The sequence below is a fragment of the Eulemur rufifrons genome, chromosome 14 (genome assembly GCF_041146395.1).
Source record: "Eulemur rufifrons isolate Redbay chromosome 14, OSU_ERuf_1, whole genome shotgun sequence".
In the NCBI taxonomy this organism is placed as follows: domain Eukaryota; kingdom Metazoa; phylum Chordata; class Mammalia; order Primates; family Lemuridae; genus Eulemur; species Eulemur rufifrons.
The window spans coordinates 21,213,146-21,238,289 of record NC_090996.1 but is presented as its reverse complement, the minus strand read 5'-3'; the positions used below and the strand labels follow the sequence as shown (position 1 = coordinate 21,238,289).

Sequence of the window (25,144 nt, the reverse complement as noted above, 5' to 3'; positions counted from 1 at the left end):
TTGCTCTTTGGGAAAACATTGGATTAGCAAATATTTGGGGGGCAATAACAAAATCAAGCCAACAAATAGTTATAAGAAAAACCCATTTTAAATACTTCTATTTATTTAATGCAAACATATAGAACACAGTAAGCCAGGGGTCAGCAAACTTTTTCTGTAAAGAGCCACATAATTAAAATGTTAGGTTTTGCAGGCCCCATGCATCTTTTTTTTTTTTTTTTTTTTTTTTTTTTTATTTTGCAGCAGGTCTGGACTGAATGCCATGCATCTTGATCATGTCTTCTTCTTCTTCTTCTTTTTTTTTTTTTAACAATCTTTTAAAAATGTAAACCACTTTTAGCCCAAGGGCAGTACAAAAACAGACCTTGAACTAGATTTTGAGCTGTAATTTTCAGACTATTGCAGAATAATTAAGGAGTTTACTAAATGTGCTAGCTGCTAGTATCCCAAAACCAGGTAATGGGGCCCATTTATTAAGGGCATTTATTTATTAATAACATTAATGTTTTACTTACTCCTCTTTTTAAGTATCATTGTGAACTCATGGGTTTTTTTTTTTAAAAGGCATTTAGTATATTTCAATTCATTGCAAGTTTTTGCCAAGATGCTCAAAGTGTCCCATCTTTGCCAATGAGAACCCTTCCAAGGAGTCCTTTTGACCGACCCCGGTAGTCTTTGATACCTTCCCTTGTTTCTGGTATGATAAGATAGCCTAGGCTTGCCTTATACATTTCCTGCATCAAAGCTGGTACCAGGTATTTTTCTAAGAGCTCTGGTTCTTTTAATCAGGAATGGTATTTAGAGACCAAAATCTGGGTGCTGGGAATGCATATAATATTTGAATTTATAAATGGAAATATGTCCAAGGTATATCCTGGCCCTTGGAGAGATCCTAACTGCCCCCGTAAAACTCTCCTTCACCTTCCTAGCCTGGTACAGTACATCCCACCTGTGGCTCTCACACCTGGCTAGGTGCCTGAGAACAAAGAGTCAGTCATGTTCTACGGCTGCCCCAGCAGAGGCAGAAACATGAAAGATTTTTCAATAACCAGAGTGAAATCCATTTTCAGGTTAACCTTCAATTAACTATAAAAATCCAGCTACCCAGAGCCCATATTCTCTGATAATCTTGGATAATTGAGGTTGTGCTGCAAAAATAAATATAGGGGGTTTTAATGAAAGCATCTGGCCTACAATTTTCAGGGGTCACAAAGTCAGAAGCCCACATAAGCCAAAGTAGCTAACAAAGAAAATGAATGTCCAGGAGCGGTGGCTCACGCCTGTAATCCTAGCACTCTGGGAGGCCAAGGCGGGAGGATTGCTTAAGGTCAGGAGTTCGAGATCAGCCCGAGCAAAAGTGAGACCCCCCATCTCTACCAAAAATAGAAACATCAACCAGGCGTGGTGGCGTGTGCCTGTAGTCCCAGCTACTCGGGAGGCTGAGGCAGTTGGATTGCTTGAGCCCAGGCGTTTGAGGTTGATCCCAGATAACACAGCGAGACTCTGTCTCAAAAAAAAGAAAAAAAAAAAAAACCCAGAATAAGATACCATTTCATACCCACTAGGATACTAGGATAACTATCATATTAATAGTTTTTTAAAAAAACAGATTAATGTTGGAGAGGATGTAGAGAAATTGAAATCCTCATACACTGGGTGAAATTGTAAAAATCATGCAGCTTTTTTTTTTTTTTTTTTTTTTTTTTCTGGGAGAAAGAGTCCCTCTCTGTTGCCCAGGCTAGAATCCAATGGCATCATCATAGCTTATTGCAACCTTGAACTCCTGGGCTCAAGCCATCCTCCTCTTGGCTCATCCTCCCAAGTAGCTGGGACTATAGGCATGTGCTACCACGCCTGACTAATTTATTTTTTGTAGAGACAGTGTCTCACTGTGTTGCCCAGGCTGATCTCGAACTCCTGGCCTCAAGTGATCCTCCCAGCTCAGCCTCCCAAAGTGGTAGGGTTACTGGTGTGAGCCGCCGCACCTGGCCAAGTGCAGCCATTTTAGAAAACAGTCTGGCAGTTCTTCAAAGGGTTAAACATAGAATTATCATATGACTCAGTGAGTATCTCCACTCCTAGATATCTATTTAGGATAGATAGAATATGTATAGAAATATGAAAACATATTTCTTCACAAACACTTGTACATAATTATTCATAGCAGTATTATCATAACAGCCAAAAAGTAAAAACAATCCAAATGTCCATAAACTGATGGATGGATAAATAAAATGTTCATAATATCCATAAATCAAAGGTCCATATTATGGAATATTATTTGGCAATAAAAATAAATGAAGTATAATACATGCTACAACATAGATGAGCCTTAAAAACATGCTAAGTGAAAGAAGCCAGTCAGAAAAAACACATACTGTATTAAATATGATTCCATTTATATGAAATCTCCAGAATAGGCAAATCTATAGAGACAAAAAATAGGTTAATGGTTTCGGGAGAAGGAGGAGGGTGGAGAGAGGAAGAAAGAGTAACAGCTAGTGGGTATGGGGTTTCCTTTGGGGGAGATAAAAACGTTTTAAAATTGATTGTGGTGATGGTTGAACAATGTGATTATACTGAAATCCACTGAATCCTATACTTTAAGTGGATGAATTATATGATATGTGAATTACATCTCATTGAAGCTGTTATTTAAAAAAGTGAATTATAAAAAACAAAAAACAATACTTTGCTAACAACAAAAAAAGACTCTTGCAAACCCGACATAGTTGATGGGTCAGACATTTGCAATCTCTCATTCAGAAGGGGGATGCAAGAATTGGCTACTGAACATGGATAGCTTTTATGTGTCTTTTGTGAAAATAATAGAGGGACACGCTGGGCTTCCAAATATCTTTCCACAAGGACTCTGGGCTGTGTGAGTCAGATCTCAGGAAAAAATTATCCCGAAAGTGAGCAGATGTTTTTCTCCCGTAAGAAAACTGAAACAGTTGTACAAAACATTCACTGTTTTTGCCCTTGCTGCTAGGAACGTTTCCCAGGCATTCAGGGCCAAGGCATAGACAGCAATCTGTGACTCTCTGAAGCATGACAGTCGGTGACTGCTCTTCCTGCGTGCACACATGGACTCAATCTCCACTTTGTTTGGGTTGGTTTAAGCTCTAAACTGATTCAAACCCTTCTACGCAGGCTTCGAATCCATTCCAGACACAGATCATCTATTGCCTTGGAGGTGAAATCTGACCAGAACAACATAAAGTTGTTGACAGCATTTATTGATTTTTACTTGACTGATGACCCAAGGGACCCAACTAGTTAGGAGCTCAGCCAGGACTCCACGAACTTCTGTTATTTGCCTACTACTGTAACAACTTCTGCTACATGTAACACTGTTGTTTACTTAATATTTTCTTAAATCGATTTCCCTTTCTTTGAACTTCAGCATATTTAGGAACACAAAGCAAAAGACAGTATCTCTTGCCGTAGTAGGTCCCTCTTGACAATAAGCCCAGTGAAAACAGAATACTAGATACTGTTGCCTGACAAGGTTCTGAGCCCGAGGCTTCATTGTTAAACTTCGAGATTAGCAAGAGTTACAGGGATGTTAAGGACCTGTTAGTACCAAGCTGAGACTTTCTCCTTGACTCAATCAGAGTGATTAACTGAGAATAAGAAAAGGTAGACGTTATAGAGGCCCTTTGTTTATTTCCTCCATAACTGCTTATTAGAACCTAATGTGCTGCTCACCTGTTTGGTGTTGAGGTGCTAGACTGTACAAGGCAGATGAAGCCCTGGTTCTTCCCACGTGCCTGGATCATGGCAAACACTTAGTACTTTGATGTTGTGCTTGTAGTTATTATACTAATTATTATTACTTTATTATTTCACAGCAGGGAGTGAGCCATCTGGGGAAAGTTGAGGGTTGGGTTAGTCTGAGGACATCCTCTTACAACAGGCACACGGAGCTTAATTTCCATCGAAGGACAGACGCGGCGGATTTGGAGGGGAAAGTGCTTAATGCCTGGGTCAGGATCCTTTCTGGGCAAGGAAGGTGAGGGATGTTACCGTGTCAGAAAATTAGGTCAGGCGTGAACGTGCTTGGTCAAGTTTACAATCTCTGTCTGGATATGAAGGTCTGACATTATACATTTGGATATCCGGTGCAGTGCCGAATTGATTTCCACCTCCCCCATCAACATTACAATGAAACAACATCACAATTGAACAAAATGACATTATTCGAGGACCTGCAGTACCACGTTTACACATGGGGAACCTGGGGGGTTGAGAGTTTAAGTAACTTGTCCGCTAGGATGTGAATTCCCAGGAGGCAACAAACCTTGTCCATTTTGTTCATCCTCGAGTCCAGAGGGACCGTTTCAGCGCCTGGCATACAGCCGGCGCTCAATAAGTGCTCTTTTGTTGGTGGGACGGATGGAGGGATGGATGGATAGATGACAGACAGCAAGAAGGAAGAAAAGAAGGAAAAAGGAAGAGAGGGAGAGAGGGCTGGGATATGCCGTCTGGTCTCTGGCCACAACCGGGGACATCCTCAGAGGCAAAGGCTGGTGTCCCATCTGATGTGACTTCCTCTGCAGGTGCCACGATGCACGTGAAGAAGTACCTGCTGAAGTGCCTGCACCGGCTGCAGAAGGGCCCCGGCTACACCTACAAGGAGCTGCTGGTGTGGTACTGCGACAACACCAACACCCACGGCCCCAAGCGCATCATCTGCGAGGGGCCCAAGAAGAAGGCCATGTGGTTCCTGATCACGCTGCTCTTTGCCTCCCTCGTCTGCTGGCAGTGGGGCGTCTTCATCAACACCTACCTGAGCTGGGAGGTCAGCGTGTCCCTCTCCGTAGGCTTCAAGGCCATGGACTTCCCCGCGGTCACCATCTGCAACGCCAGCCCCTTCAAGTAGGTGGTCCCTGGAGCGTACAGACTGCTTTTTCTTTTTCTCTCTTTTCCTTCCTTCCAATTTTCCTTTCCTTCCTTCCCCTTTCTCTTCCTTTCTCTCCTCTTTCTTCCCTTCTTTCTGTATTTTTTTCCTTTCCTTCTTTTTTCTTTCTTCCTCCTTTCTTTTCTTCCTTCCTTCCTTCTCTCTTTCTTTCTCCACCTCTCTTTCTTTCCCTTGTTGTTGCCTTCATCCTTTAGCAGCATGTAAGATTCATAATTCATAAGCTTCCTAGGCTTAAAGAGAACCTCAGAGCTAGACACAATGGCTCACACCTGTAATCCTAGCACTTTGGGAGGTTGAGGCAGGAGGATTGTTTAAGCCCTGGGGTTCGAGGCCAGCCTGGGCAACATAGCAAGACCCTCATCTCTACAAAAAAAAAAAAATTTAAAAATTAGCCCAGCGTGGTGGCACATGCCTGTAGTCCCAGCTACTCAGGAGGCTAAAGTGGGAGGATCACTTGAGTGCAGAAATTTGAGGCTGCAGTGAGCTATAATTGAGCCACTGTACTCCAGCCTGGGCAACACAGTGAGACCCTGTTTCTAAAAAAAAAAAAAGAAAGAAAGAAAGACAAAAAGAGAGAGAACATCAGGGTAGTCCTATCTTCAGGCACACTAGTGCCTATCTATATATACCAAACATGTTTATTGAGCATGTACTATGTGCCAGGCATCGTTCTAGGCACCGGATAGTGAACAAAACAGAGTCCCTGCCCTCTTCACAGCCTACTGGAGAAAACAGGGCATTAAAGTTTTTTCCACAAATATTGAATTCATTATAATGATGATGATAAAAAAATATAAAAACTGTACATCAAATGCTTATGATATGCCAGGCATTGGGTTCAGTGTTCTTTGGGTAATTGGTGTCATTCTAATCCACACAGCCACCCTAAGGGTGGGCACTGCTGTGCCAGCACCAATTTATAGGCGAGGAAATGGGGTTCAGAGAGGTAAGTGAACTTGCCCAGAGACACACAGTGGACAACTTTGGGACTTGAACCCAGGACTGATCCAACTTTAGAGCTGCTGCTTTTTAGCCATTCTGCCATGTTGCCCCTCCCGCATTTGATGGCAAGGCGTCAAAGGAGGGGACACACGAGCAGACCCAACCCAGTCAGGGTTGAGGAGAGACAGGGGGTCAGTCAGGGAAAAATGCCCCAAGGGATGAGTAGAAGTTAGCCAGGTGGAATGAAGAGAGTGCCCGAGTGGGAGACACAGCACGTGCAAAGGCCCTCGATGAGACAGAGCTTGGTGCATTCAAGAAATTGACAGAAGGGCCAGTGTGGCTAAGTCACAGAGAACATTCTTGTCCAAAAGGAAGTTCCGGAAGGGAATTCACACCTCATGATTACACTTCCAGTTACCAGAAAGTCCCTTCTTTCTGGTAATAGGGCTCTTCCTACTTAGATGGGTCCTTGGAGCTCCTCAAGAGAATCTTAATAACAATAGGGACGGCACACTCTGTCCAGGCACTGTTCCACGGGCTTTGAAAGCGTCACCTCATTGAATCTTCCCAACGACTCTCTGAGTGCATATTTTTATTTCTCTGTCTTGTAGATGAGAGAACAGAGATTCAGAGAGGTTGAGTTGCCCGTGACATTATTAATAAGTGGCATGCCAGAATCTGGAGCCCACACAGTGAGCCACCACGCTCAACAGCAGCTGTGGACACCTAGAAGGCCACCCTTGTGGATCCTCCTCTTCCTATGTGCACACAGGTGGCTTGTTTATTGGTCAGGGGACAGATGGTGTCAACGTCCAAAACTGATGTTAGCTCTGGCTGCTGTACACCTTTGTACCAGGACCTTGGCCCCTGTCCAGGGTTTAATGCCCCCTCTTGCAGGAAGTCCTTCAGCCAGAACCGGTACATATGGCCTGGTGACCATGCTCTGAGGCAGGGTCTGGGGTGAACTGGATATGAAGTGGCTGGAGTGCACCATCTATCTCCTGAAATTGCCTCCTGTTCCCAAAATCGCTCCCTCGTGGGAGGGAGGTATCAGAACCCTGTGCACAAACAGAATGCCCTTGCAGCCCACCAAACCCAGGTTCTGATCTCAGCTCTACCCATTATTGGTGGGGTGAGCTTGGGAAATCACAGCAATTCCCAGAGCCTCAGTTTCCTGATCTATATGTGGGGGTGATAATAGAATTGTGGCAACAAGAAAATAAAATAAGATGTAGGAAGCACCAAGCACCTGGCACATGGTAAGTGATCAATAACCATAAGCCATTATGATTCTTCCTGGATAGAATGTGAATTTCATCAGGAAAGAGACTGAGTCTGTCTTGTTTGTTACTGTATCATCTGTGCCTTGCCCAGTGCCTGGCACGTAGTAGGTGCTCATGAAATACTTGTGAATGAATGAGTGAATGGGCAGTGGGAGGACACGTGGATGCATGGGTGGGTGCTTAGATGCCATTCTTCTCATATGTGGTGGCAGCCACACTGGAGTGAGAGGACCTCAGATGCCAGTCGCTCTCCTTGCCCACCTGCCTGGCTCTCTCCCCACCCAGGTATTCCAAAGTCAAGCATTTGCTGAAGGACCTGGATGAGCTGATGGAAGCTGTCCTGGAGAGGATCCTGGCTCCTGAGTCCAGCCATGCCAATGCCACCGGGGCCCTGAACTTCACCATCTGGAACTACACACCCATCTTCCTCATCGATGAGCGGAACCCCCACCACCCAGTGGTCCTCGACCTCTTTGCAGATAACCACAATGACTCAGCAATCATCTGTAATGACCCGGGGTGCAAAATGGCCATGCGACTAGTAAGTGGTCCCTGAGTACATGTCAAGCAATGGGCCCTCCCCAGTGGGGCTGGTGGGAGTTTCTTTTCTTTAGTATTAATAACTTGAGTCTTGCTGGGGGAAAGACAGGCTGGAAGCCAATGCCTGTTTTGTCTGCAGAGCTTTTTAAAAAATAGAAATAGGCCGGGCGTGGTGGCTCATGCCTGTAATCCTAGCACTCTGGGAGGCTGAGGCGGGTGGATCACTCGAGGTCAGGAGTTTGAGACCAGCCTGAGCAAGAGCGAGACCCCGTCTCTACTAAAAATAGAAAGAAATTATCTGGCCAACTAAAAATATATATAGAAAAAATTAGCCAGGCATGGTGGCGCATGCCTGTAGTCCCAGCTACTTGGGAGGCTGAGGCAGGAGGATTGCTCGAGCCCAGGAGTTTGGGGTTGCTGTGAGCTAGGCTGATGCCACGGCACTCTAGCCTGGGCAACAGAGTGAGACTCTGTCTCAAAAAAAATTAATAATAATAGAAATAGCTGGTATGTTAGTCAAGATTCTTTTGGATGTAAGTGACCCAGCTCAAACTAGCTTAAAGCAAGACGTGGGGGGAGTTCATTGGCTCACATAACCAAGAAGTTCAGGGGTATGTTGCATTCAGGTATGGCTGGATCCAGGTGTTCAAATGCTGTCATCAGGACTCTCTCTCCTTATTGGTTCAACTTTTCTCTTGGTTGACTTCACTCTCTGGCAAGCTCTTTCCACATGGAGGGCCCTGTCAGTGCCAGGCTTATATCCCCCTAGCTCAGCAGTCTTCCCAGAAAGAGCTCCTCTTGCCCGATAGTCCCAGTGAAAGTCCTGGGACTGACTCACCAGGTCACATGCTCACCCCTGAACTGATCACTGTGGGCTAGGGGATGGGCTCTCGTGATTGGCCAGTCCTGGGTCATGTGCCCTCGAGCTGGGGGGCGCTGTGAGCCTCTGTCAGACCACATGGACTGAGTGAGGGGAAAGGGTGTCTCCCTGAAGTAGGAACCAAGTCTTGTCATCAAAAGACAGAGACATAGACACTGGGCAGTGAAAATCCACAGCTGTGTGTTACGGTCAGATGCCAAGAAGTAGCTGCCCTGTCCTGGGAGGCTGGGACACCGTCAGTTCTTAGAGTCTACACGTGGGAGGAAGGTCCCCCGTCTATGTCTCAGGACCCCCTCGGGAGCTCAGCCACAGTGCAGACCCCCAGGCCCCACTGCTGGAGAATCTGAGCGGGCAGTTCTGGGCCCAGACCCAGGAATCTGTATTGTCAACAGGCTCCCTGGTGATTCTCATGATCAGCCTTGGATGGGGACCCAGGCTGGGGCCACTGCCTCCCCTGCTCGTTCATGGGGTCACGACTGCTGCAGCCCCTACCCCACCCCGACTTCTCCACCCCGGCCAGCCCGTGGCATGAGGCTTCTGGGTCTAGCGCCAGCTCTAGGACTTTCTGGTGTGGTTACCCGGCCACCAGCTCATCCCTGCTGGCTGCACCTCTGTCGGGGTTAGCTGTGTGTGTGTGTGTGTGTGTGGCCACGCAAGTGTAAGTGTGGAGGCCACTTGTGTGAATGCAGGTATACAGGGTCGGGGGCAGAATGCACGTGTGTGTGCAGTTTGTCCCCCGTGGCGGTCAGAGAGTGGGCGTCTGTCCGTGCTGCCACGTGACTGTGTGTGCGTTTTTGCTCATACCTAACAGTACAAGTGCGGGTGAGGCTGGTGGCTGTGCATGGGGTCCCTGTGACCAACACGCAGCTGTGTGTGAGTGGCGGTCCCTGAGCATGCGTGAGCGTGGGTGTGGACACATTCGCCACCACCAGGTGCGGCGGGAAGAGCGCCGGCACATCGCTGCACTGCCCTTGTCCTGCCGGGGCCCCTGGGCAGTGGCGGGGGCTCTGCCAGCTCCCCCGCCCATGGAAACCCCTCTTGGCCTCCACAGTGCAGGCTCAACGGGACTGAGTGCACCTTCCAGAACTTCACCAGCGCCACCCAGGCCGTGACGGAGTGGTACGTCCTGCAGGCCACCAACATCTTCGCACAGGTGCCCTCCCAGGAGCTGGTGCAGATGGGCTACCCCGCGGAGCAGGTGATCCTGTCCTGCCTGTTCGGGGCGGAGCCCTGCAACTACCGGTGAGAGTCGCCTGCGCCCACCTGGCCGCGGCCCTGCTCCGAGAGGTGGCGGGTGCTGCAGTTAGGGTCCTAATCCCGCTCGGCCACTCACCGTCCGTCTACACCACAGTTTCCTGTGCTCTTGTGTGTTAGGCTGGGTTTAGGGTTAGAGACGGGGATGCTCTGAAGGACTCAGGGTGCGTTGAAGGAACCACTGTAGGAAAAGTCTGCAAGGAAAGCGGGATAAGGAAGGAGGGGATGACTACAAGGAAGTGGTCTCAGCCTCGGCCCCGTAGAAGGAGGCACCATGGAGTCGCCCCCCTTGGAGGAGGGGGCCGCCTTTGCGCACGCCCCGCCATCGGTCACGGCTGCGGGCCCCCAGGAGGAAGGTGCGGGGTCTGCTGACTTCCGGGGCTGTTGGCCTCACAGCCGGCAGCAGGGGCTGGGGACACCTGGGCGGGCAACCCGGCACCTGCCACCCTCAGTTTTCTTGTCTCTGAAACAAGGACAACAACCTCACCTTCCTGGTGGAGTCACCGTGAGCAGTGAATGAGCAGGCTCGCGCAGCGCGTGGGGCAAGGCTATGGAAGCGATTGCTGCAAATATTCTTTTCCGTCTTAGCCCTAACGTTGAGAGACTGGCAGAGTGAGGTCATTGTCAACCCAGCTCCTGACAAAACAAACCCTGCACCTAAGCGCCAAGCTTAGTCCCGTCTCTGGTGGCACCTCCGGAGGGCTGCGGGCTCTGCTGGCTCTGCTGGCTCAGCTGGTGGGAGCACGTGGGACAGGGACAGGGACACGGCTCAGGCGTGAGAACTTCTGAGGCCCTAGGGCCCCTCCCCGGCCGCATGGCCGCACCTCCAGGTGCGCAGGGCGCCACACCCGCCTTGGCCCGGCCCCAGGCTTCAGCCGGTCCTGTTGAGATTTGCTGGCGTACTCCTCGTCTGGGGACAAATTCTCACACTTCAGGCCTCTGGAGACAGGGGCTTTATGCTGAGTCTCGCTGCCGGGGCGTGAGACAGGCTTCCGGGCTCGTCCTCCCAGGGACTGTGGCTTCAGGCCAGCTCTCTCAACTCAGGAACCTTCAAGAACCTCCCTGGAGAATCTGCTGAAAGCCACACACCCCCAAAATGCACAGGCACACACAGGCAAGAATTTTGCACATAATGTCAGATAATTCAAGGCCCCCCACCCCCAAGCAGGGCAGAGCAACACACAGGGCCCGTCGTGCAAATGAGAAAGGTGGTCCCGACAGGAGGCGGCACAGCAAGATGGCACCCGGCTGGGCGGACACGCCCTGCCTTTGGGCCTCTCCTCGGCTAGCTGGTTGCAGGCTGTGTTTGAACCCCACTGTCTTGGCCAGGGGCCTTTGCTCAGGGCACAGGTGCCAAAATGGACTAGTGTGATGTCCACAAGCAAACCCACAGTTGACAAGGAATTCAAATTCAGTAATTAGACCAGTATTTATTGGGCCCTTCTTGTGTGCAGGGCAGTATTCTAAGCACTCTATGTGTATAAAATTACTTTAACCCTGGCAACAAGCCCACGAGAAAGATACTTTATTCCTCCCCCCCCCCCGCCATTTTATAGATGATGAAATGGAGGCCCAGAGAGGTTAGGTAACATCTCTGAGGTCACACAGCTGGTAAGTGGCAGAGCCAGCAGTCTGGGCCAGGCCCACCCCACATCACTCCGTCACCTCATGAGAGGTGATCTGCCCTCCCCGCCCGCCTCTTCCAAGCCTCCTCCTCCCGCCCTCAGCGTGTCTGAGGGAAAGGCACCACCCAGGCACCTTGGCACAGAAATCTCAGTCCACCTGTCTCTGAGCTGGCCCTCACTCCCACAGCCTCGGGTCACCTGCCTTCCTGAGTCAGCCCGGGACACGGCTGCCAGCATGTGCCTCTCTGCCCTCCCTGGTGCTGTGGCCCTGCTTCCCCTCTGTCCCCATTCTCTGTCTCTCATGACGTGGTAAATGCTCAAGCAACAGCTGCTGCAGCGTTAAGACAGTCTGAGTCACACTGGGACCCCGACACCAAGCTGCCTGGCTGTGATTGCCCCCTCTGTATGTGGTCAGGCACGTTACAAAGCCTCCCTGTGCCTCGGTTTCCTCATCTGAAAAATGGGCACAGCAAAATGACCCCCCCCATAGCACTATCAGGGGGATTAAATGAGTTAAAATATGTAAAGAACTTAGCACAGTGCCTGGCACATGGTGAGCATTATAGGAGCATTTTCAAAAATAGACTTTTTATTGTGGAGTAATTTTAGGTTTACAGCAAAGCCGCAAAGACAGTACGCAGAGTTCCCTTAGACTCCTCACCCAGGCTCCTCTGTGGTTAACGTCTTGCATCACCGCGGGCATCTGTCAAAACCAAGAATCCAGCATGGGCACGTTACTACGAAGCAAACTAAACACCTCGTTCACATTTTGCTTGCTTTTCCCAGTGACCTTTTCCTGGTCCAGGGTCCCATCCAGGGGACCACGTTGCATTTAGCTATCATGTCTCCTTAGTCCCTGTGACAATGTCTCAGACTTCCTCGTTTTGGATGAACTCGACAGTTTGGGAGGACGGGCCAGGTGTTTTACAGAAAGTCCTCAGTGTGGGTCTATCTGTATTTCTCCATTGGGGTTATGGGTTGGGGGGGGGGGGCAGGGAAAGCATTGAGCACACAGCAGGGGTCCTCCTCACACCGCATCGGGCTACATCATGGCCAGGTGACATCGTCCGTGATGTTGACCTTCCTCACCTGGTCGGGCCAGGCTTCTCCGTTGTAAAACAGCAACCACCTTCCCCTCCCCGGTGTGTACTTGGGAAGTGAGTCACCAAGTCCAGTGCAGGAACGGCTCTGATTTACAATTCTTCCGTGAGGAATATTTCTCTCTCCTCCATTGATTCATTTATGCAACCACTTACTTACACAGCACGGGCTCCTGTATATCTGGGTTATAATCCAACACCACGGTATTTATTCTCTTGCTCCAGTTCTTCCCATTTTGGTCACTGGGAGCTCTTTCAGTTAGCTCCTGTGTCTCTGTGACATGTCCCCATCTGTTTGTTTTTTTTTTTTAATTGACTATTTCCTTACTTTCTGGCACTGTAAGAAGCTGCAGCCCTAGACTCAGCCTTTCTACAAAGACCCTTTTTTGAAAATTTTTTATTAGAGAATGGTATTTAGAAACCAAGATCTGGGCATATATGAGCATCATCATCATCATTAGGACTGTTGCTCCAGGGATTGGCCAGCTGGCTTCTGCCCTGGGAAGCCTTCCCTGACCCCTACTGCTCAGCTCCGCTGTTGGTATGTCGCTTCCTGCTCGGATGCTCTGCTTGAGTCTTTCCTGCACCTTGCAGGTCTCTGTCTGCAGGCCTGGGCCCTGCCCCGGGAGAGGTTTTATAGGGAACACCAGCTCTGGGGCCGGAGTGCCCGGTGCTGGGAGCAGCCTCTCTGGGTAAAGAGCATGATCAACAAGCAAATAGTTGGCATGTCCCAGAGACCAGAGTGCTGCCCTGGCAGGAGGGGGTTGGGCCACACCTTGAGCAGCCTCCTGGGCTGCATCTGTCTGGACAGCTTCTTGGGAACACTGTGTCCCCGCACCCTGGGGCGAGGTCTCTCCCTTGAGAGGCGTGCCTCCCGGCTTCAGCTGGTTTGCCCCGCTCTGTTCTTTCCCGGAGGCCACAGCCCTGATCTCACCGCGTGAGTCGATGCCACAGCGCCCGCTCAGCGCTGCCTCTTCCCTCCAGCCCTTCGCCCGTGCTGTGTCCCCTGCCTGGTGCGCCTTTCCTGCTCCCCACCTTCCAGGCCCAGCTCCCTCCGCCTCCTCCTCTGAGCCTCAGCTCTGGCCTCACCTCCTCCAAAAAACCTTCCCTGACCCCTCCCCACCCACCACGGGGGAAATCGGTGTCACCGCTCCACGCTTATCTCTGCTGATGCCCTTATCACAGACTATGATTTATTCAACAAATATTTACTGAGTGTCTGTGTACTGTGTGGCACTCTGGGGACAGAGCCGTGAACAGCAGCAGCCAGGGTTGTTTGAGCGTCACAGTACGCCAGGCACCTAACCCTCACCTGCAGGGCGGCGGCTGTTACTGTCCTGGCGACACAGATGGAGAAAGTGAGGCACGGGCAGGTGAAGTAACATCCCCAAGCTCACCAGCTCCTGAGTGACAGAGCCGGGACTCAGATCAGGCAGGCTGGCTCTGCAGCCTGCACTCTTGACCTCTGAGCTCTTCTTCTAGACAGACAAGGTCACGTGCCCTCGCCGGGCTTACGTTCTAAGCAGCTGATAAGAAAGCCATCAAACCCAGAGGGTGATTCCTGATTCTGATGCACGCGATACGGAGAATAAACCAGTGGAAATGACACGGACTAGCTGGGTAGGGGAGTCTATCACTATCAGTAATGGTTAAAGCACTATTAACTAATAGTTAAAGTCGATCGCTTTGCATAAGGGCTCACGGAGGTCTCAGAACAGATAAAACCTGAAGGGTGAGGAGAAACCAGCTGGTTAGAGGATATTCCAGGCACAAGGGACAGCAGGTGCCACGGCCTTGAGTTTGGAAACATCTAGAGTGTTGCTGGAGTGTAGTGAGCAAGAGATAGAAGGCCGGCGTGGGGAGTTTGCATTTTATTCCGGGAGCAATAGGAGCCTTTGGAGAGGTCTGAGCAATATCATTCTCTCACTTGAAAAAAATTAACAATAATTCCTTAATATCTTCAACGATCCAGTCATGTTCACACTCATAAATGTCATAATTTTTTTTGTTTGTTTGAATCAGGATTCAATTAAAGTCCACCCATTGTGATTTTAACCCAAGTCTTTTAAGTTTTTTTAATCTATAGGTTGCCCCGCCCCATTCTCTCTCTCACAGTTTACTCCTTCAAGACTCGGGGTTATTCACCCTGTCGAGTTACCCAGTCTGATTTTGCCGACTGACTTTCTGTGGTGTCTTTTTTGTTTTTTAGAGATGGGGTCTTGCTGTGTTGCCCAGGCTGGTCTTGAACTCCTGGCCTCACGCCATCCTCCCTCCTTTGCCTCCCAAAGTGCTGGGATTACAGGAATGGGCCACCGCACCCCAACTCTGTGGTGTCTTTTAACATGTTCCTCTGTCTCCAGTGTTTCCTAACAGGAGTTAGAGACAGTCTCCATCCCATTCTGGTCTGATTTTAGGGGCAAGGTCACGTCCTTGGTGGCCTGTGCTCTTCCATTAGGGGATACATCACTGGGCACCCCTGATGTTCATTGCCCAAAGCCCTGAATTCATCAATGGTTGCAAAATGATGATGTTCTAACTGTATCATTCCTTTTCAGTTATTAGCTGAATCAAACCAGAACTCTTTTTAGCAGCTATATTGCATTAAAAAAAAAAAGTTGGAGGGAGCCATAGATTAAAAGAAACTTAAAAGACTTACCAACCAATGACATGTTAAAATTATTTGGATCTCGATTTAAACAAATAAATTATAACAAACAAAATTGATATTTATGGGACAATTGGAAATTTGAACTGAATACTTCATAATCCTCTAGCAAGGAATTTTGTTAACTATTTTAAGCATGGGTATAGTATTATTTTTAAGAGTTCTTACAGCCAGATGCAGTGGCTAATGCCTGTAATCCCAACACTTTGGGAGGCCGAGGCGGGAGGATCACTTGAGGCCAGGAGTTCCAGATCAGCCTGGGAAACATAGTAAGACCCCGTCTCTACAAAAAGAAAAAGAAAAAAATTATCCATGTGTAATGCTGCACGCCTATAGTCCTAGCTACTTGGGAGGCTCACTTGAGCCCAGGACTTTGAGGTTGCAGTGAGCTATGATTGCACCACTGCACTCTAGCCTGGGTGATGGCTCGAGACCCTGTCTCAAAAACAAAACAAAACAAAAGGAATTCTTACTTTTAGAGGTACACGTGGAGTTGTTTACAAATGAAAGATAACAATTATTAATTTAAGAATCATGAATTACTATGGGGTGAGGGGCAGAGATGACTGGCTGTGGGGTGATGATGTTCACTGAAGCCAGTGGGGGCTTCGTTCTCTCTACTTTTTTATGCTTGAAATGTTCCATGACCAAAAAAAATTTTTTTTCACTAAATTTTCTGAAACTACCTTATACTCTTACTACTTCAGAGAGCATTTGTTGTTGTTGAATTATTTCCTCAGGACACATTTCCATGACACAAGACAGCGACTTACCCTCCCTCTTGAAGTTCGTCCTTTCTCCTTGAAGTCACACCCTGCATCTCATTTCCTCTCTCCCGCTGAGGTCCCAGGTGGCCTTCATCCGCCTCTCTGACCCCGTGGGCTCCTTTGAGCAAACTCTCTGACACAGCCTTTTACTCTTACAGCTCGTATTAGCGTCTGCTGTAACAAATTATCCAAAACCGAGTGGCTTAAAACAACAGACATTTATTCTCTCTTAGAAGAGGCCAGAAGCCCAGAATCCAGGCGCCGGCAGGACGGGGCTCCCCTGGAAGGCTCTAGGGGGAATCCTTCTTTGCCGCTTCCAGCACCTGGTGGCCCAGGTGCTCCTTGGCTTGTGTCTGTATCACTCTGGCTCCGGCTTCCCACGGGCTGCTCTGTAACTGCGTCTTCTCCTCCGCGGTCTCTTCTAAGGACACTTGTCTTTGGATTTAGGGCCCACCTGGGTAATCCAAGATGATGTCATCTCGAGATCCTTGGTTACGTCTGCAAAGACCCTTTTTCCCAATAAGGTCACATTCACAGGTTCCTGGGCTGAGGACACGGGTATGTCTTCTTTGGGGTGTATATGCGACACAGGAAAACGTCTAAGAAAGTTCTTTTTCATGACTCATGGCTACACCAGAGAGCCTGAGCCTCGACCCCAGAGAGACTCCCTTCCTCCCTCGTTCCCGAGGGGGTCTGGGAATCTCCTCGCTGGCTCCTACAGGGGGTGGACAGAAGGACCTGTTGCTCTGTGAAGGGCTGGCCGCGGACGGTCGGGGGACGCGCCAGCGGGGGCGGGCCCTGCCCTTCAGCTCCTGCTGTTTCTTTTAGGAACTTCACGTCCATCTTCTACCCTCCTTACGGCAACTGTTACATCTTCAACTGGGGCATGACGGAGAAGGCGCTGCCTTCCGCCAACCCCGGAACTGAATTCGGTGAGTCCTGGTTCCTCCTGGGCCAGAGCCATGAGGCTTTAAACCCGCTATGAGGGGGCTGAACAACCATCAGCTGCTGGGGGTGGGACTTGGGAGGGCTGAGACCAGCACAAAGAGGGTGGCCAGTATTGGGGCTCTATCAGGTGCCAAGGGGGCCGGGCCAGGGGCTTCCGTTCCCTCCTCCAGTGCTCACACCCCCCGGGGTAGGCACTGCTGGCCCATTCTGCAGAGGGGCAAAGTGAGGCATTGGAAGCAGCACAGCTTTGTGGTCAAGCGCTCACTCTCCCGTGCCCGGGTCAAATCCCAGCTCCACCACTCACTCCCTGGTGATCCTGAGCTCAAGACTTACCTTCTCAAAGCCTCAGTTTCCCCATTCAGAGAATAGCATACAGTAGCAGAGTACAGCGCAGCATTTGGTCTAGCGTGTAGGCTATGCCTCGTGAGTCGTTATGACGTAATGCGGGCGAACTGCTTGGCTGTGAAGAAAAATCACACAAGTGAGGCAAGTACTCGGAAGGAAAGTTCTGGAGCTAGGAGAGTATGAAACAAAGACCCTGAGACCTAGTCTGGGCAGTCAGGGAAGGCTTCTGGAGGAAGTGACCCTTGGCTGAAATCTGAAGGAAAAGCAGGAGTTTCTAGGGGAAGGGTGAGAGAGGAGACAGCACTGTGGAGCGAGGGAACAGCATTTGCAGAGGCACAGCCACAGGAAGGAGCGTGGATGCTCAGGGGGGCTGAATGGGGAGAACGGGGTCCCCCGTGTGAGGTGGGGTGGCGTGGGTGGGCCGGGCTGTGCTGTGCCTCCCAGATCTACCTGCCGAACAGACAAGAGCTCATAGCGGGGTGAGGGAAGCCCAAGTCGGAGACGATGGGGGCTCTGGAGAAGGCAAGCAGGACTGGGAGCTTGTGTTTTTGCAAAGTGGAGCCAGCTTCCTTGGCAGGCCCTGGAGGTGCCTGTGGCTGGAGGGAGCTTAGACAAGTGGGTGGTGGGTCCCCGCTCAGCCTTGGGGAGCGAGTTCAGGCGGCCCCTTCACCCCACCTTCCGTACAGGCCTGAAGCTGATCCTGGACATAGGCCAGGAAGACTACGTGCCCTTCCTCGCGTCCACGGCCGGGGTCCGGCTGCTGCTTCACGAGCAGAGGTCGTACCCCTTCATCAGAGAGGAGGGCATCTACGCCATGTCGGCGACGGAGACATCCATCGGGGTGCTGGTGGTACGGCTGGGGCCCAAGGGCAGCCCGAGGGGGTGGGGGGTGGAAGCCCCCCTGTGTCCAGGGACAACCTCCCTTGGCCTGAGAGGAGGGGGTCTGGCCTCAGCCCCCGCCCTCCCTCTGCCCACCCCTGCCTGGCCTTCTGGCCGGAAGCTCCCAGGGTGCCGCTCCGGGGGCGATAAGCCCCCTGGCTCCTTCTGGGGCCTGCGGCTCTCCATCCCCTCAGCACCCCCAGTCCCCACGTGCTTGACGGGAGGGAGGGACCGGGCCCCCCCTGAGCAAGCTCTCTGGACACAGGACAAGCTGCAGCGCAAGGGCAAGCCCTACAGCCCATGCACCATGAACGGCTCCGACGTCCCCATCCAGAACCTCTACAGCAACTACAACACGACCTACTCCATCCAGGTGGGAAGACGGTGCGGGCCTCGTGACCCTGGGGCCCCGTCCACACCTGCAGGGGCCGAGGCCTCAGGTCCCTGGGGGAGCCACCCCGGCAAGGCTGGCTCTGCCGGAGTTTTGTAGGTGGCCATGGGGCACCCTTGGGGCTATGGGACCAGTGTGGTTCCTGGGTCCTCACCGGGCCCAGGGCTGGCCACCTGTCATCCCCACTTGGGCAGATATGTCCTTGGGTATGCTCAAGATTATAGGGATCTCACTCTGGGATCTCCCAAGAGGAAAACAAAAAACAGAATGTCACGCTATGGAGCTCTCATCGTGTGAGATGCTGTGCCCAGGGTGTGCATTCACTACGCCATCACTGGATCCCTTCGACAGCCCCATGGGGCAATAATATGCTAATAACAGCAACATTTATTGATGTACCAATACTAGCAGGCACATCGCGTGCTAGGCAGGCACTGTTGTAAGTACGTACACAGATGAAATCACTTAATCCTCACGACAACCCTCAGATGTGGCTACTATTATCATTCCCACTTTAGGAATAAGGAAATTAGGATAATAGACCCCGGTCCAAATGCCCCATCAGTTTATCTGGGGAAGTCCCTCTTTGTATCTGCCTGCAATCCCCCTTGCTGCAGCTGAGGGCTTCCCTCCTGTCCTGATCTCCAGGGTCAGCCCAGACGTGCCCCTAGACCTGGCCCCCCGAGAACCTTGCAAAGATGACAGCAGTGACCACTCACTGACGCTTCCCTTCCCAGCCCAGTCTGCCTTGGCAGATGCGGAAACTGAGGCATAACAAGGGGGCCGCCTGGCACCTGCCTCCACACCTGGGAGCCCCGAGCATGGCATGGTTTTCCCTTTTGCTTTCGTCACAGGAATTGACCTTCCTGGTGCCCGCCTGCCCACCCACTCACGGGCTGGTCTGGCCACCTCCTGTCCGGAGGGGCTTCTGTCTGGCCCAGAGAAGTCTGGGAATCTTCTGGGCCTCTGGAGGGATGACAGACAGACAGGGCGGCACGGGGAGATGGGGAACGTGCAGAAAGAGGCCCCAGCCCCAGGGACCCCTGTGGTTCCTCCCAGCGGAACCACAGCTCTTGCTTCTCCCAGAGCAGTAACACTCAGGCTGGGAGCTTCAGCAGAGACCCAAGCCCCGGTCAGGAGCTCTGCGCACCCCCACGCCCACCCCCGGCCACAGGACAGGCCAGGGCCCAGGGAGGACTCCCACCCTCCGGATGAGACAGCGAGGTCTGGACGAGTGTAAGACACTTGCCCAAGGTCAGAGCCTCCCCTAGCCCCAGCTCTGGCTCCCCGCTGCTGTGCCATGTAACCTGCCAGCCTGCCCCCATCTCCTGCCCTGGGGGGCCCAGACTCAGCTAGGAGAATAGAAGGTCTGGCACGGAGGAGAGGGGCAGAGCGGGGAGAGGCAGAGTGGAGTCTGCAAGGGCCGGAACGAGGAGCGAGGAGTCCATGGTGGTCAGGACTTCAGACCTGGACAGGCGGAGAAGCCTGGGCGACAGCCGCTTCCCTCCGCCCAGCGCCTACCGGGTGCCTGATACTTTGGGAGGCGGGTGTGATGAGCACCTGTTTCACCCCTGAGCAAAGCCAGGCTCACAGGCTAATGACCTGCCCTAGGACACATAGCTGGTGTCTGAGTGGATGAAAACAGGTCAGAGTGGCCTGAGCGCCCCGTATGGTGGGCCAGGTGAGTGGGGTTCATCACATCCAGCCCCCGGGGCTGCTGGAGCCCCTTCTCCCTGCCCCGCCAGGGGACATTCTGCAGACCAGCAGGCTGCTCACTTACCCTGTCGTCAGTGTTGGTCAGGATGGTCAAAGGTCATCCTTCTACTGGCTTTCCCTGGGCGTGTCCCTCCAGGAGGAAGGACGCGGGCCGGCTCGCCTGTCTTCCTCGGGCTGTCTCTCTGGGCGCATTTATGGCAAGAGCTCGGGAAGTGCTGGCCTCCTACTGAGCCTGCCTAAGCCTTGGCTGTATTGTCTGGGGCGAGCCAACCCTCCCGTGGTGAGCCGTGGGGGCCCAGCTCAGGGTGGTGAGACCTGGGCTGCTGGGGTCTGGCCAGAGTCCCTCTGTGGGGTCCAGGGACCTGCCACAAGGCCCAACGCGAAAGGACAGCCACACCCTGACTGCAGGGGCCCCGACATCTCAGCCCAGCTTCTCAGCCCAAGGGGCCCCACTCCTGGCTCCCCCAGCCCCATGGCTGGAGCATCACCTCCCTGGGCACCTTCCCCTGGCGCTGGGGTGGGGACTTCATCAGCTGAGCCTCTGTTCTCTCCCCACACCGCCCCCAGGCCTGTCTCCACTCCTGCTTCCAAGACCACATGATCCGTAACTGCGGCTGTGGCCACTACCTCTACCCACTGCCCCCCGGGGAGAAGTACTGCAACAACTGGGACTTCCCGGACTGGGGTGAGTGGGGCCACAGAGGAGGGGGCACAGGGATGTGCCCTGGCAGCTTCTCCATGGTCCACGATTCCCCCCCAAACCCCCTCCCAGGACTCCTTGCGGCAGGAGCCTTGGCTCCCCTGTACTCAATTCCGTGAAGCGTGGGCTTGAAACATGTAGGCGTGGGAGCACATTTGTCCTCACGGGCCTGTGTCTGTGTGCCACGTGAGCCTGGCCGTGTGGCTGTTTCCAAATGCACGTGTGAAAAGGCGCTTCTGTGCTCGTGTCTCAACGCACAGGGGCCCTCGGTGACTGCGGTGCACGGTTACACACAGGCACAAATTGCTCCAGAGTCTGTATGTACACACTCCGGCTTTTGTGCACGTGTATGTGTGTGCATGCACGCACAGGCTGTGTCCACCTCAGCGCGTGTCTGTGTCTGTGTCTGTGTGGACTCACCAGTGTCTCTCTGCAGGGTGCTGGATGGGAGGGGAAGGGGAGGAGGCCGCTGTCATGCCGGTGGCCTCCCAGGGCTTGAAACCTGGAGTGATAGGAGGAAGGGCCCCCCGCGGGTGGTCCGGAGTCCAAACGCTGATGAATGTTGCCAGCAGTAGACCCACCTGTTAAAACCAACACCACGGAAAGCAAAACGGGAAAACTTTATTCCTTCCACCCGCCCATCGCTTCATACGTGACCCCATAACCCGGTCCCCTGGGCAGGGATGGGAACAGCAGGCACAGGGGAAACTGTGAGCTGGTCCAGGATGTTTGGGGCAAGCGTCCCCCAGGCCAGGCAGGGGCGAAATGGCTGGAGATGGGGGCTGGCTGGGGAGCACTGCTTCTCCATGACACCTTCTGCCACTAACCACGGGCCTCAGGTGGCCCAGGGCCAGGGGAGCAGAGCTGCCGGCCAGAGAGGCTCAGCGGGAGAGGGGCTCTAGAAACCCCCCTCATGGTCTCTTGGCCACCGCCCTCTCTCCTGCTCAGCGCGTTGCTACTCGGATCTGCAGACGAGCCTGGCCCAGAGGGAGGCCTGCATTGGCCTGTGCAAGGAGTCCTGCAAGTGAGTGCGGCCGTGAGGGCGGGGGGCAGGGCACGGAGGGGCGGTTCCGGCAGGGACAGCCACAGGGCTGGCTTTCTCTTTCAGTGACACCCAGTACAAGATGACCATCTCCATGGCCAACTGGCCTTCTGAGGCTTCTGAGGTGAGATGGTGGGTGGCTAAGCTCCTGGTCCCACATCTTTGGGCAGGGGACACGTCTGGGCATAGGATGCAGGCTGCTTGGAACTTCAGAGGGAGTGGCTCCTGCCTTCCCTCCTTCCCTCCCTCCTTTCTTCCTTCCCTCCTTCCCTCCCTCCTTCTATCCTTCCCTCCTTCTCTCCCTCCCTCCCTCTTCTCCCTCCTTTATTCCCTCACTCCTTCCCTCCGTCCTTCTATCCTTCCTTTCCTCCCTCCTTCCCTCCTTCCCTCTGACAGGAATCCCCGGGTGCTGTGCTAAGGACACAGCAGTGAGAGACAGACGTAGCCCTTGTCCTCCCGGAGAGAGATGTTACACACACGCAGAAGTAAGACAGGATGATGGAGAAGGGACCGGGGAGACCACTGTAGACACAGTGCTCAGGGGAGGCCTCTCTAAAAGGTGACACTTGAGCTGAAACCTGGAGGCAGAGGCCAGCAGTGGGCAGAGCTGGGCAGGACGCTGGGCCTGGAGGGAGCCTGTGAGCTGCGTCCCTTCTCCCCCAAACAGCAGCCACAGCTGCCACAGTGACCTTCCTCCTGCTCCTGTCCCACCCATGGTCCTGGGGTGTCAGGAGGGCACAGGGCTGCCATCTCCCTCCCCATAGGGAGGAGGGGCCGTGCTGGGAGGGGACGCTGCAGGCGACATTTTTTTCAGCTGCCTTCTTGGGTTCCAGGACTGGATTTTCCACGTCTTGTCGCAGGAGCGGGACCAAAGCACCAATATCACCTTGAGCAAGTGAGCCTGGAGCCTGGGCTGGGCTGGGGAAGGCACGAAAGCAGGGAACCAGAGCCTCAGCGCAGGGGTTTGGGCACAGGGTAGCTGCTCAGGCCTCTTCTGAGAGCGGTCAGACCAAGAGTGAGTGTAGAGGAGGGAGCACCTCAAGTGAGGGACAGAAAAGTCAGTCTCGGGCATGCCAGGGCCACCACCCCAAAGGGAGGAGCCTGGTCTTCTCTGTGCCACCCGGCCATCCACCCAGCTGTCCATCCATCCCTCCGTCCATCCTCCCACCCGTCCCACACTCCTCCCACCCCTCCCCTCCCCTCCATCTCCCATACACCCACCCCCCATCCTCCACCCTGCCACCCACCCACCATCCTTTCAACACAAATGCATTGAGCACGAGAGAGACCTATCAGGAAGCTATCGGAGCCTAGAGGACAGATCTGTGCAAACATGCCTGGTGGTAAGGAGGGAGCACAGCAGGGAAGGATCCTCAGGCTGCCTGAGACAGGGAGGGCTATGCAGGGAGGTGACAGTTGGACTCTCCAAGGAGGAGAAGGAACTGTTCAAATAAGAGGGATCGAAGATGCCCAGGCAGAAGACAAGCTTGGGCAAGAGCATGGAGCTCGGAGACAGCACGGCTTTTCTGAGGACTGTCCGGTGTGGGTGGAAGCCCACTCGGCCACCCTTCTCTGTCCCAGGGGCCTGACAATGGTGCCAGGCTCAGGAGCTCTGTGCAGGGTCCCTGCCCATGGGCTGGGCCACCTAGGGGTGGGGAGAGGGGAGCTCAGGGCAGATCTTTGGGGCTGTCTCGGGTCAGAGTACCCTTTAGGGAACTGGCAGGGATGTGGTGGAGAAAGTGGGCTACAGGCGGGTGCTGGGCAGAGAAGCCCTGAGAGACGCTCGGGCCAGAGGAGGGCTGGGGCGGCCCTGTGGCTGCATTTCCTTTGTGCATGTGTATGCACATGTGTGCGTGAGCGTGCATGTGTATGTGTAAGCATGTGTGCTTTCATGTATGCGTGTGCATGTGCGTGTGTGTGTGCACGTGTGTATGTGTATGTGCATCGGGGAGGAGTTTCCACAGTCCCAGCCCTTCCGCTGCCTCCTGCAGGAAGGGGATTGTCAAGCTCAACATCTACTTCCAAGAATTCAACTACCGCACCATTGAGGAATCAGCAGCCAATAACGTGAGTCTGGGGGGCAGCAGACACCCCAGTCCCACCCTGCTCCACGCCTTGCACTCTGAGGGTGGGCAGGGCCCTGAGCCCAACGGGGGGCCTTAGGAAGGTCCCTAAGCTGGGCTGAGATGGCCTCCCTTCTCCCCTTTTGTGAGGCTGAGCCTGAGGCGGGAACTGTGGCCCGACGCCACCCCGACCCAGGCTCCCACTCCCCTCCGCCCACAGATCGTCTGGCTGCTCTCAAACCTGGGCGGCCAGTTTGGCTTCTGGATGGGGGGCTCGGTGCTGTGCCTCATCGAGTTTGCGGAGATCATCATTGACTTCGTGTGGATCACCATCATCAAGCTGGTGGCCTTTGCCAAGAGCTCACGGCAGCGCCCAGCCTCAGCTCGCTACGCCAGCCCGCCGCCCACCGTGGCCGAGCTGGTGGAGGCCCACACCAACTTCGGCTTCCAGCCAGACACGGCCAACCACGGCCCCGGCGCCGAGGCCTACCCTGACGAGCAGGCCCTGCCCATCCCGGGCACCCCACCCCCCAACTATGACTCCCTGCGTCTGCAGCCCCTGGATGTCATCGAGTCTGACAGTGAGGGTGACGCCATCTAACCCTGCCCCTGCCCACGCGGGGCAGCTCAGGAACTTGAAGCTGAGAAGCAGATGCCGTTAGCCAAGGCCTCGTTTTATGGTGCCCTCTCCAAAGGGCCAGACAGTAGGTGTCCAAGCCTGGAGCTTGTGTCCCTCAACACAGAGGCAGGCAGCAAGCGGCCAGTCCCAGGCCCAGGGCTCTGCAGGGCCACAGCGCCATATGGGACGTGGGAATTGTGTTCTCCCCTGGGTCCTGCCCACATCCTCACCTGTCCTGGGTATCCCCAGCCAGACCCCAGGGACCCCCATAACACCAGCCACTGTCTCCCCCAGAGAGGAACAGGTGGGTCCGCTGTGTGGCCTCTTCCTTCCTGGCCTGGGCTGACCTCTGGGAACAGGCTCAGGGAGGGGGAGGGTGGTGGGAGGAGGAAGAGCATCACGTGGGGGCCCTGCCGGGTGGCACATACTCTGTCCTAGAAAATAAAAGTAGAAAACACTGA

At 53.2% G+C, this 25,144-nt stretch overlaps 1 protein-coding gene across 4 annotated transcripts in view; it reads left to right on the top strand.

Moving 5' to 3' along the window:
* Window positions 1-25,144, top strand: part of SCNN1B (sodium channel epithelial 1 subunit beta) — a 50,408-nt gene extending 25,264 nt beyond the window's left edge. For all 4 annotated transcript variants that reach the window (XM_069486821.1, XM_069486820.1, XM_069486822.1 and 1 more), the window contains 12 exons: window positions 4,563-4,881; window positions 7,435-7,690; window positions 9,621-9,811; window positions 16,809-16,912; window positions 17,960-18,123; window positions 18,418-18,525; window positions 20,827-20,944; window positions 21,908-21,983; window positions 22,068-22,125; window positions 22,835-22,896; window positions 23,993-24,068; window positions 24,285-25,144. In XM_069486821.1, the coding sequence (XP_069342922.1) occupies window positions 4,571-4,881; window positions 7,435-7,690; window positions 9,621-9,811; window positions 16,809-16,912; window positions 17,960-18,123; window positions 18,418-18,525; window positions 20,827-20,944; window positions 21,908-21,983; window positions 22,068-22,125; window positions 22,835-22,896; window positions 23,993-24,068; window positions 24,285-24,665 (1,905 nt within the window). In that variant the 5' untranslated portion in view covers window positions 4,563-4,570 and the 3' untranslated portion in view covers window positions 24,666-25,144. The remainder of the gene's footprint in view (window positions 1-4,562; window positions 4,882-7,434; window positions 7,691-9,620; window positions 9,812-16,808; window positions 16,913-17,959; window positions 18,124-18,417; window positions 18,526-20,826; window positions 20,945-21,907; window positions 21,984-22,067; window positions 22,126-22,834; window positions 22,897-23,992; window positions 24,069-24,284) is intronic.